The 12,583-nt window shown below is 37.4% G+C and overlaps 1 protein-coding gene across 1 annotated transcript; it reads left to right on the forward strand.

Moving 5' to 3' along the window:
* The first annotated feature begins 2,616 nt into the window (after positions 1 to 2,616).
* Positions 2,617 to 10,101, forward strand: LOC139130863 (uncharacterized). Its single transcript, XM_070696661.1, has 7 exons — positions 2,617 to 2,686; positions 3,728 to 3,967; positions 4,636 to 4,854; positions 5,167 to 6,739; positions 7,364 to 7,537; positions 8,230 to 8,354; positions 8,869 to 10,101. Exons 1-7 carry the CDS (start codon positions 2,664 to 2,666, stop codon positions 8,942 to 8,944), a joined length of 2,430 nt encoding a protein of 809 aa, XP_070552762.1. The 5' UTR covers positions 2,617 to 2,663; the 3' UTR covers positions 8,945 to 10,101.
* Positions 10,102 to 12,583: the final 2,482 nt, after the last annotated feature.

Consider the following 12,583-nt stretch of genomic DNA (forward strand, 5'->3'; position numbering starts at 1 on the left):
TTACATACATTTATATTTTAACAGTCATTCTGTGTTTTAATGAAATTGTTGGCATGTCAGTTGTAAGATACGAATTTCAAAGTGTCAATCTTAAAGTTTGAATACAGTACATTTTGAATGAGCTGTGAATGTATTTCACACTTTCTATGCTTAACCAGATGTACTGAACTGTTGTACAGAAATGGATGTCAATCATTAATATTAAACAGGAAAAAGCAGTAAATCAAAAACTTTGATGGGTGTTAAGACTTGCCAGCCATCAAATTAAATCTCCTGAGTAACCATAGAGAGGCATTTTAGCCAAATCTGATGTGTGCAGAGTCTGAGATGACCTTTTCTTGGAACATTGATATTTGTGCATGTTGCTTTCTCATACTGAATTCTCATAGAGAGAACAGAAAAGTATCAGGAATTTGTCATGCTTTTCATATGAAATGCAGATTTCATAATAGTACACTTTCACTTAGCAAACATCAAGATATCTCTGGCATATATTTCTGATTTATTAAAGTATGGCGCCCGAAGGGCGCGGAGAAAAATATGAAACATCCTGATATCTCTGATATATATGTCTTGTATATTAAAGTAATGCACAGGAAGGGTGTGCTGAAAATGTCTGATATATTAAGTAATGCGCTCAAAGAGCACGCTGAAAAATATTGAACATACATATATCTCTGATATATGTATGCCTGATATGTTAAAGTTGGGCTTGCTGAAAATTATGTCTGATTATTAGTTACGCGCCCGAAGGGCGCGCCGCAAAATGCAACTAGATAAAATTTGTGGCTGACACGATGCATTTTAGGCAATGATGAGCCTGTGTCGAAATTCAAAAACACACTGACCCCCCCTATTGGGCATTTTAAAAACATGGTGACCCCCCCTATCACCAAAGTCAAAAACAGGGTGACCCCCCCCCCCATGAATCCACCGGCCCCCCCCCCCCCAGGCTGAAGAAACTGACCAGTCCCTTAGTCCCGCCTCTTAATATCCAGTGACCCTCAGGTGTTTGCTAATCTATGGACGATTGCCTTGTATTAGGCAGAGTGCTGTGAGGTTCACATACGCACGGTGAATAAGCTACTACTACGAAGTGTTTTTCACCTCAATGGGTACTACATCTGTCGATCGATCAGATTTGTTTGAGTCGATGTGTGAACTGTGGCCATTACGTCTCTTAAGGAATGGGAGCGTTGTTTTTCTTTGTAGGATAAAACGTACACATTTACAGTTGAAATCATCTTTGATTTTAGAGGAATCGTCATTCTCCTCCATGTTTTCGTTGAAAGAACAGCAAGCGAGTTATTGGGTCTGATTTTCAGTTTCATCTGTTTTGATAGACAATATCACCAATGGTTGCTGGTCTAGATAATGGATGGTCCAGGCATTTTGCTTTTCCTACGAGTTGATTGTTCACCGAGGATTGTTTGGTTTTCAAAGTTGATTTCAAGGAGACTTTTGATCGCCGTGGATCAGACGTTGAAACCCAGGGTATTCTGTTCGGAGACATATTTTAGGAGTATATTTCAATAAGTCAGCTCGAGATATGTTAGAGGCACGATCAATTTATAGTTTTACTTCGTAGTTACAAAGTTATAGGTATGCAGGGCGAATTCTTTCAATCTAACATCACACCACAGACATATTGCATATGCGACGGATTCTGGTGAACCAGAATAGATGATTGATTTATAAGCTGGATGACAACTAGTTAGCAGTAGGTAACGATGAGAAGTTGTAGGTTTACTGTACAAGTCAGTTTCTGTAGTCTGTGCTTAAATGGATGAAGGCGAACATCTAGATACGGAATTGAAAGATTTATGATTTTTACAGTAAACTTAATGTTATCACATGGCGTTGAAAACTTGGTAGGGCTAACATATTTCTCGGTAGATGCTGCCAGGTGCCCCACCCCCACCTTTGAAAAATGAACAAAATCAACATGATAAAGCCATCTTAGTGATACTCAAAAACACCCATCACACATAAAAATGTTTAAGTAATCCCCTGCATGTATAATGTACTATGCATCATCTTCTGACTGACTGACTGACTGACTGTCTGACTATCCTATTCCCCTATTCCAAGGTCGTGAGTAAGGACGACTTAATCAGTCACAGCGCTCTCACCGTCCGCACGCGGGTATCGTGAATTACAGTTTGTTTATCCTTTATTATATCTGATCAGAAATATAGCATTCCCTTGCAACAAAGTTACTAGAAAATTGAGGTTTGTATTTCGCTTTTGTCTCTTCTATAAGCTTATGAAAAGACATTCGACTAGCGTTGCTATGACCCTGCCTCTTTAAGTTTAACTGGTGGACCAACCCTTTAGGCCTACCTCTGTCGGCGACATACGATCAGAAAAGCGAACTCTTCTTTATCGGTTTGAAAATTAAAATATGAAGTGACTCGATAATTTATTTGAATTAAAACTCTACCAGTATTATTAAAACTCCTGATTTCAATCAAATTGACACAAAAAGCTGTGCCAACCAAGATTTCGTTACATGTATTATTATGCACTACGTTAGGGGAGCCCACTTAGTCACTTACAGCCAATCAGAGCGCGTCTCTCTCGTGCGTCATCAAAAGCTTTGCGACAGACGACCAACTCGCTCGCAAAGTGTGAACAAGGAAGCGTTATTCACACATTATCATATGATCATAAATAATCACATCAGGTGAGGAACCCATCATCTGTTTTCGTAAATTTACGTTGTTTATCTTTGTAAACCAGCCCAACACCATTATCATTCAGTGTGTAGCCAGGCTGTAGCTGCTGCTTTTAGCCGTAGGTTCGTGTAGTTTTGGCGCCAAGTGATGTGGTGTCGACATGTCCCTATGTGATTTTTTTCCTCCATGTTGAACGTGCAAAGTGCATAATAATTTTTCAAAGTATTTTAGATAGTCTAACAGGTTGAATAGTTGAGAAAGTATCATCATAAACACTCATTAATAGGGGTTGTGTTGCTTTCAACCAATTATATTTTTCGAAACAAAAACTACACAACTTTATGCCTTTACAGAATTTAGTCATTTTGCCGTTGACATTGGTATAATGGTAATGAGCAAGTGGATGCAACGACAAACAAACTATTATACCAACCTATAAAGACCAAGATTGTACCATTACCTTATGAACCGCTCAGATCGCAGTCTTACGACGGCGTCTGCTGGGTTCAAATACACAGATATGCTATAACAAGGCAATATCGCGTTATATTTCGGTTTGTTTATATACAACTGAACATAATATCTCCACATCCCAATGGCTACAATATATTGCAGCTACTTTCAACATCTGCCAGTGCCACTAACCGATAACATATGCTCAGAATTATGTAAAAATATTGATAGCTACTCTCACCACCGTGCTTTATCGTGTGCATACTATATTCCTCAAATAGGATGGATGGATCAATGTACAAAGGAAAAAATCCGGCCTAAAAGGATGGCAATGGGATGCCATATAAATTCGTATAAAAGTAGAAGAAGAGAACTAACTTCCCATAACGACAACAGATTGCATAACTAGCTTGCTAGCTGACTAGCTTTAGACCATATATTGTATGTATCACATAATGCGCACCACAGAGGTGGAATGGAGATTTTGACACACCTAGGCTTCTGCTGCTGTCACAAATTTGTAATCTGACGTATTATCCAAACACAAAAGAAGTGTCATGGACATACAATTATTGTAGCTTTGTTCTTTTTTGCAGATTCGTTGCTGCCAGAAAAATGCTGACGGGAAGCAAAATAAGATCTCCTTGGAAGCCGACTGCCACACCTACAAAACGTGACAGGGAGTATTATAAGATGTTTCTGAATAAGGAGAGAAATCTGATGAGTGTAAAGTATCCCTTTCTCACACCTCAACAAATCGCCAGGAGAGTGAAGTCAACATGGCAGGCAATGACAGTCGATAAAAAGAAGAAAGTCATATTACAGCTCTCAGTTTCGTGAGTGTTGGTCACTAATATTGCTCTATTACAATCTGTTTAAAAATTTCACAACTACACATACTGTTTTCACTTTGTGTCAGTTGAACAATTTCTTGAAATTATTCAAGAATGAGAAACACTGCCAGTAGATTCTGCCTGGTATATTCTTTAGGTTTAAAAAATAACATCATGGTGCTTTTCACACACCTAGGCTTCTGCATATGGTGAGGTACTTATTGTGGAGGGATTATTTCTGGAGGCATATATATAAATAGTCTCGCTTTCAAGACCTCATTGCTTTGCTGAAAAAGTTTAATAATCAAGGCAAATCGCACAGCATGCAGTACGGAAAGACAGTTAAAACCTTCACTGCAAAGTTCTTTACTCCCAACACTACGGCAGATTTTACAATAATTTTATGCGCTTGTGATGTGACGAGGCCTGGAAATTGAGAGAATAATCAAGGCAGTTGGTTAGAGGAGCCCTGTGTTAAGGTCTGCACAATGATATCCAATGGACCTTGACTACTTCACTTCACTAATCCAATGAAGCTTCACTACTTGAACTTTAATTTATGGGGAGTGAAGGCCTTATCAGTATAGATAGAGGGATTGAGGCTAAACTTAAGAAAGTAAGATGATGATATTCTTGATATCATCCCTAAGACTTTCGTCGCATCTCCACAGACAAGCACCTCGGAAAAGTCCCCCGAAGACAAAAGCCCAAGTTCAAAATCCAAATGAGGACTCACTGTTACAACACACTCTAGTAGACAGTGAAGACTCTACACCACATGTACCGGTAGAGACACCAATCCATACATTTAGATTTCGTAAAATGAAGAAGCTACCAGTTGGAGAAGTAACAAAATCTGTTGCTGCAATGGACAGCATTCTCATTGAAAGGTATGGTATTTTCAAAATTAAGTGCTAAAATTAGAAAGTCCAGTAAAATCTATAGTGTACTGGCTGGCAAATTATATAATATTCCTTGCTATCACTGATATTCAAGTGGGCTTCATGAATCATAAATGTTAATTATGAAAACTTTAAAATAGAAAATAAAAGGCATTACAATCACAGTTTTATTTTTATCCCCAAATTATAAACTTGCAATCTTGTAATAAAAATAATGGCTCTGTCGAAAGAAAATTGACAGCAATACTTATTTTCTATCATTCTTTATGTTTAAACTGATCTATTTTTACTTTCCATCAGAAATAAGAGAGCAAAGAAGTGCCAGCAAAGAGTGAGTTTTTGTATCGATGATGATGGCAGAGAAAGTCCTACAAGTGCTGATAAAGGTAGTTGTAATGGAGAGATGGATAGTTTGACTGCTTTTGCAGTTGAAACTAAAGAGTGTCCAGACAACAACCAACTGTTTAGTGCAGGCCAGGAGGGAGAATATTCCTCTGGGAATTTAAGAAGAAACAACCCGTATGATGTGGCAACAGTCAAGGAAAAGATGAAGAAAGAGAATATGCCAGCAAAAACAAGGAAGAGGAGTTCTTGTGGACAGGAGGGTGGCAATATGAATGCACAGCTGGTGTCTCCATTTCAAGAAACTCTGCATAGTCCATTATCAACACAGAGAAGTCGGAGAACCAATGTCAAATCAGCAAAGAGAACCAGTGTGGTTGTACCATCAAGGGAGAACACAACTAGTGATAGTGAACTTGCAAACCCAGTGATCGTATCTACAGGTAAGCTGCTGAGGAGAAGTCCAAGGATCAAGTTGATGGAGAGTTCAGCTGTCTCTTGTGCAACTGTTGGTCAAGCTAAAGCTGAAAGTGACGTGAAAGTTGGTCAGAAACGTATCTCAGACGGTGAAGTTCATGGCAACAACAGTGCTGTTGATGGTGCAAAAGAAAGACAGTCTGTGTATGGTTTTAACAGAGAGAGACACACCAATGGATATGTGAAAAAGTCTAATGACACTGATGTCTATGATGTGGAGAGTGATTTCAACAGGAAAGAACTGTATGAGAATGAGCCGACCCATGGCATGGAGGATGACACAAGTAGATTGCAGTTAGATTGCAAGGATCGCTTTCAGAAGAGGATCTCCTTTGAGCAGAAGGTACTCCCGATGGAAGTATGTGAACAGTATTACGACATTGACAGTGAAATAAACAGAGTAGAACTTGGAGGAGACTACATAGGAGATACCATTGGAGCAAAATCTGTGAAAAGAAAATCGTCTTTGTCAAAAAACGCTGCTGGTCATGGTTTCAATGTGAACAATAATAACGACAATAAGGATATTGTAATATTGGATGAGACTCCATGCGATACTGACAGTGATGATGACGTTGAAGGGAAAGTTGAACAGATGCAGTGCATGCTAAGAAAATGTGATGCTGTGGTCCACCTGAACCGAAACAACAAAATCAGTAAAATTGTACCCAAAGGTGGTTATGATTCACAGAGTTCTGATGAACTTTTGCCAAAGACAAAATGTACCGGTAATCTCCAAGCTGCTGCTGTAGCTGTCAACAATGGTGACAATGTAATATCTTTCTGCAGTGATCAGGATTCAAGCTTTCATTCAGAAAGTTTTGAACAGCCGTTCCAGTATGGAAGTGTGTCTTCAGAGCCTGAACCAATCGATGTTTTACACAATGATGGATGCCCAGCATTCGAAGGTACCACTGACATGAAGACACCTGTTGATCAGATCATACCTAGTCCAACTTTTTCAAGTCTTTCTCTAACAAGTTTTGGCTCTGTTGAACCATCTCCTATGTCATCGCAAGCATCATTTCCATTATCACTATCAGGTGTGTCTACGGTAAGTGCATTCATGATAGCTCAGGTACTTTGATTCCATAGGGCTGTATTTTATGGGATGTGGGTATAATGCCAGTATTAGGTTTATGGGATATGGGTATAATGCCAGTATTAGGTTTATGGGATATGGGTATAATGCCAGTATTAGGTTTATGGGATGTGGGTATAATGCCAGTATTAGGTTTATGGGATGTGGGTATAATGCCAGTATTAGGTTTATGGGATGTGGATATAATGCCAGTATTAGGTTTATGGGATGTGGGTGGTATTAGGTGGAGCTTCTGTGCCTTTCCAGTACTGTGTTTATTCAAAGAACTTACCATTGTGCATTCAAATTTTACACGCAAGGCATCTGTTTCAACAAAGTTTACCATACATTTAATGTAACGCTACAGCTTAGATAGCAAAGTATATAATGTGGTGCATAGTTTATTTTCTGTCGACAACAGTGTGGTTAAATATAAAGTATACTTGTTCTCCAGGGAAATATTATTCAAACTCTCACTGTCACAATAGTTATCAAAGTCACATAAAATCTAGTTAGCTCTTACAAAAGAAATCTGTAGCCTGTTTCAATGAGATGCTATATATATTCAGCAGTTTATGTTTTCTTAATGCTTCACAGCTTTCCAGTATAAGAAGCAACAAAAGCTCTTCAATAGAGTATGTTCATGAGGAGCAGGGAAAAACTGAAGATTTGGTAGATGGGAAGGAGGACAGAGACAATGATGCAGATGATATTTTTGAGGCAGATGAAGATCAAAATTCTGACTGTGAAGAGACAACCTGCACTGACAAGGTGAGGAATAAGCAAGAATGGGCTTGTCATTGAGTTTCAAATTCAAATCGTTAGTACTGTGAATGATCTTCCCATTTGATGTTCCAGCATTTTCCTTGCACTTCATTAACGTGACTGAAAAATTCATATCGTATCACACAAACATTTAAGTTCTCCACTCTTTTTGACTTTGCAAAAGAAAGTTGATTATCAAAGCTTGCAAAACTTACATTGGTTAATTTTCAACAGACACTTCCAAACTGTATCCTGTCGCAATGTTCGGAAAAATGGGTATAACTAACTATTTTGGTAAGAATGGTAGCTGCTTAGCTGTAGTGAGAAGAACTTGGTGTCATTTACAAGAAAAAACCATAGTAACTCAAAGTCAGCAGCATCTATACATCTCGGAGTATTGTTTGTCTTAAGTAGAAACCTTTCTCATTGAAGTTTTTGAAACATATAAGAAAAAGGGTTTAATACAACACAGGAGGAATCTATTATGAAAACGCAAGAATCTTTTACAAATTGTACCACTGGTTTTGGCAATGAGTATTGCACTCTATTGCACTCTACCATTGCTGCATCATATACAACAGATTGAAATTCAGCAGTGTATTCGAGATTTGCTGGTAGTCCTCATTCCATCACATTATCTGTTGGCCAATTTGAATTGCTTCAGCTTGATGGATTTTTAAACACAATGCACTTTACAGGTCGATGACAACTTGTTTGAATCAAAGGAATCATGTGCTCAGCCACAGCAAAAAGTGATCTCACACCTGTTCAGAAGGATCACACCTGAAAAGAATGAAGCAACCAAAGCTAATTCCCAAAGAAGGTATGTACCGTGAATATGCATGCACTTATCATTGACAGTGTCTACGTCTGTACATCACCTTCACTCTACAAACACAAAGTGATGTATAGGGTTAAAATCAATCCTTTCATCACCCACAAGTATGTGTGTTACAATCTCATTGTTTTCAATAGGATTAATGGATCCATATGCTAGGAGTTGTGGGTGAGAGGGTTAAGGAGGTGGATTTTCAAAAATATTGATACGCAGAATTCATTATTTAGCTAGGAGAAAAAAATTAACCTGTACTATCTGTATTTGTTAATCAAGATGATAATCAGTAAGAAATTACACTCTTGAGATAGGGGTGCTGAAATACACAAAAGCTGTACACACTCAAATTGTTGCAAAGAAAACGCTTATACTAAGTGCAATACTTATTGTTAAATGTATATCGGTATGGCAGGCTCTGAAAAGTTTGTCAAAAGTGATCGACATCCAATCAGTGTGTGAAATAATTCTATCTGATAATCAGTATACAAACTTTATATTTCAGAGTGTTGGCTAGTTGCTCAGTTGAAGGAGAAGCAAACTTCAGTCAACTTTTTACAGATGATGGCATTTTTCTATAGACCATGAAGTCAGCTGTTCAACTTAAGGGCCACTTTTGAGTTTTTTTCACTATATTAGTTTTGTTTGTAATGTCAACTACAGTTTTTGTTCTACTCCCCATGGCACGTTAAGATACACAGTATTCAGCTTGACAACTCAGCCTGTACATGTATGGACTGCATTGTTATTGCCATTGTCATTGTTCACAAGTGAATTCTGGTATGGACTAGAATTCAAATGTACAGAATGATGGAGCATTCTTAACGTATCAGGCTGTGTTACCAAGCTAAATAGTTGGTGTGTCAACATGCTTTGGATTTTATATCAAGAACTTGCAATTGACAAGTATTACAAAAACTGAAAAATAATCACAAGTTTTAGGTACTGGCTCTTTAAATTTGCTTCGAGGAAAAAGTCCGAAACAATGCATTTTATATTTTGTGGAGAATCATTGATTTTTTTGGACCTGACTACCCAGGCACTGTACCCACTCTGACAGAATGGTGCACTTTTACCGAGATACCAAAAGGCTACACTTTTGCTGTTCAGCTTACCAGTATGTTTGTGAAGACATGCAGATACTCTTAATTTTCATCCTATTCGTGTTGGAAAAACACTGCTGAATGTCAACAAATTTTGGTTGTTGTGATTGTTTTGTGTTTGAATTACAGTACAAGTATAGGTTTTAACAATGGAGTATACTTTTAACAATGTACCAGTAGAAGTTAAAACTAACATTGTGAAAGAAAACGGTAAAACTTTATGTACTTTCCCAGTTGAAATTGTTCCCTTTCAGTTTTGATGTGTTGTTAGAAAGTTCACTTGACTTGAATTGGCTTTATTGTCTACACAATTTCACTTGTTGGAACCATGTATTGTTGATCTACAAATGTGCAACTATTGATGTACCAGCTCCAGTGATAAGCATTTTACAACTTCTGACAGTCATACTTGACCATGGTACAAACCACCCTGTTCAACATACAGCAGATCTCTTCTTGTAATAAAGTATGATTGCTTTCAAAATAACTGTTTCTGATATTGAAAAAGACTTAAAGACTGATATTTTAAGAGTGTTGTCAATAGTTTTCCCTTCAATGTGATTTGCATGTCCTGAAGATTTTATTGTTGTTTTACAAAGAGTTTTTGTATTCTATTCAATAAAACGTTATATTGCATTCTTGCCCCATTGTGTTACCGCACTACAGTATTTTATTGTATAAAGCAATAACTATATGACAGTGGAAGTGATGTCCTAGATAGGGACCATGCATCACTTGAAATTATTAGTGTCATTAAAGGTAAACGTCACTGCAAATTTTGATTTGTCTATATATGGTAATGAGTGCCAGTCAAGTTTACTGTAATTATAAAACTGCAGTAGCACTACATAGTTTTATTATAGAAATAAAGGGCGGCGCCCCGACCATTAACGTTTATTTATGGGCAAGGCTGAGAGGAAAGCTAAAATTAACATGTGAAGCTTGCCGAGCCTGTTAATTTTGGCTTTCCTCTTGCCTGTGCCCATAGATAAATGTGAATGGTCAGGACGGATTCTGTTATTTCCATTATGTAATCAACAAACCCAAGAAAACCGCAAAATTTACGAAAATTTCCCCTGCGAAAGACAACAGAATGCACTGTCACCCGCTCTAAAAATTTAGCAAATCCAGAGATTTTTTTGAAAAAAGTAGTTAAACTTGGCCCACAAGTGCTCCATTTTAAATTGTGATTGATTATCTTTGTACAAATCACAATTTACATTTTAGCTGCAAAGTTATCATGTAACAATAATGTGAGTGGTTACTCCCCTGAGTGTCAAAAATACTGTAAAACAGTCTTTATAACCAGCCAAGTCTGTCAATTCACTTAAATTTAAGATGCCCCAATTTAAACTTTTCCCCATATTTACCTTGGTAAGGATAGCATTTTAGCTGAATTAAAGACCTGCTGATTGCAATGAAAATCCAAAAGCTGTGCACTTAACCCCTTGACTGCCAGTCTATTTTTGTCCCCTTTATAAAATAAACCCCAGTCAATTTTTCTAAGATTTTTGTCAAAATTTTGAGAAAAATCTGTAGCAAATGAAATGTGATGTCTATTTGGTCCAAAATTATCAAAAAATTATAGAAAAATTCATAAAAATTGATAAAATTTTGCAGTAAATTTTGGCAGGAGAAAATTACAGTGCTCAAAGGGTTAATTCATAGAGTTTTACAGTATTCATCAGATTTTCTGGGCAAGCTTTGAGTTAAAATAGTGCAAGCCTCAAGCGTGAAAAACTTGCTCAAACTTCTCATAGAAATTTTCAGGCACTCTATAGCAGTTATATACATGTAGCAGTCAAGACACCCCCCCAGGGTCAAAAATACTGTAAAACAGTCTTTATAACCAGCCAAGTCTGTCAATTCACTAAAATTTAAGATGCCCCTAATTTAAACTTTTCCCCATATTTACCTTGGTAAGGATAGCATTTTAGCTGAATTAAAGACCTGCTGATTGCAATGAAAATCCAAAAATGCTTAAAAGCCGTGCACGTAATTCATGGAGTTTACAGTATTCGTCAGATTTTCTGGGCAAGCTTTGAGTTAAAATAGTGCAAGCCTCAAGGGTGACAGAAACTTGCTGAAACTTCTAATAGAAATTTTCACGCACTCTATTTCAAATATCAAGGGTCACCTTTCAAATTTTGGCACACTAAAACTAATTACAATACATTTACCAATATTTGAAATTCAAAATGACCACCATCATATTAACTGTATGGGGAAAAAACTAAATTTTCAATTTTCAAAAAAAAAGCTTAAAATGATGAAAACTATTAGTTTCAAACACAAGTGGCAGACCAGAAAAGTTCTAAAAAATTTGAGCCAGGCATTCAAATATTAGATCCTGAGGTGCATTCCACCTTAATATTTTAAAAATACCATCAAGGACAGAGTGCTCATATTTGGTTTGAATTGGTACATCAAGAAATATTTAAACCAGAAAAACAAGAATGACAAAAGTAATAAGGTCTGAAACTTTAGGTACTGGAGGTCAACTTTAGGAACAGGCTTAGCAGAGGAATGTTTCAACACAGTCCTTCATGGTTTCAGCAGGTCTACCAATATGTATCAGTTCATGAACAATGACAGGAACTGACTCAAGGTCAGCCTGTTTCAGTCACTGCCACCACTCCTACACATAATAGGAACACTGCATACAATAGGTTACAGATTACAGAATCTCCACCTCAGATGTGTGGGCTGTTTTAGTTAATGCCACCACTCCTGCACATTTGCAGGATTTCCCCTTTTTCTTACCTCATTTGCATATTTTTGACACTGACATGTTCATTTGACCAACGTCACACCTCAACCCCTGGGTCTACCTGTACACCAAATACTGTGATGGTAGGTGCGGCGGTTTGGGAGCTTTTGCATGTGACGGACATAAATCCGCACATACATACAGACGCCACTGTAAATTGTTTCTCATAGATCTCCTTTCCTTATTATGTCATGGGATAAGTTATTAGTATGGATGACAACAAATGAAAATGTTGAAGATGATTTTCCTGACTTGAGAAAAAATATTAACATCAGCAAAGATTTGTGGCAATTCATGGGATCATTTTCTTGACTCTTTGGAGTTTTATCACTCCCAGAATGAACAAA

The sequence above is a fragment of the Ptychodera flava genome, chromosome 4 (assembly GCF_041260155.1).
Source record: "Ptychodera flava strain L36383 chromosome 4, AS_Pfla_20210202, whole genome shotgun sequence".
In the NCBI taxonomy this organism is placed as follows: Eukaryota; Metazoa; Hemichordata; class Enteropneusta; family Ptychoderidae; genus Ptychodera; species Ptychodera flava.

Bases quoted from the DNA above. Each gene is read 5' to 3' on its own strand.
- LOC139130863 (XM_070696661.1), top strand. From the start codon at position 2,664: ATGATCATAAATAATCACATCAG. The intron at 2,687-3,727 runs GTGAGGAACCCA...TCTTTTTTGCAG, and splicing joins ATCATAAATAATCACATCAG to ATTCGTTGCTGCCAGAAAAA. The intron at 6,740-7,363 runs GTAAGTGCATTC...AATGCTTCACAG, and splicing joins CACTATCAGGTGTGTCTACG to CTTTCCAGTATAAGAAGCAA.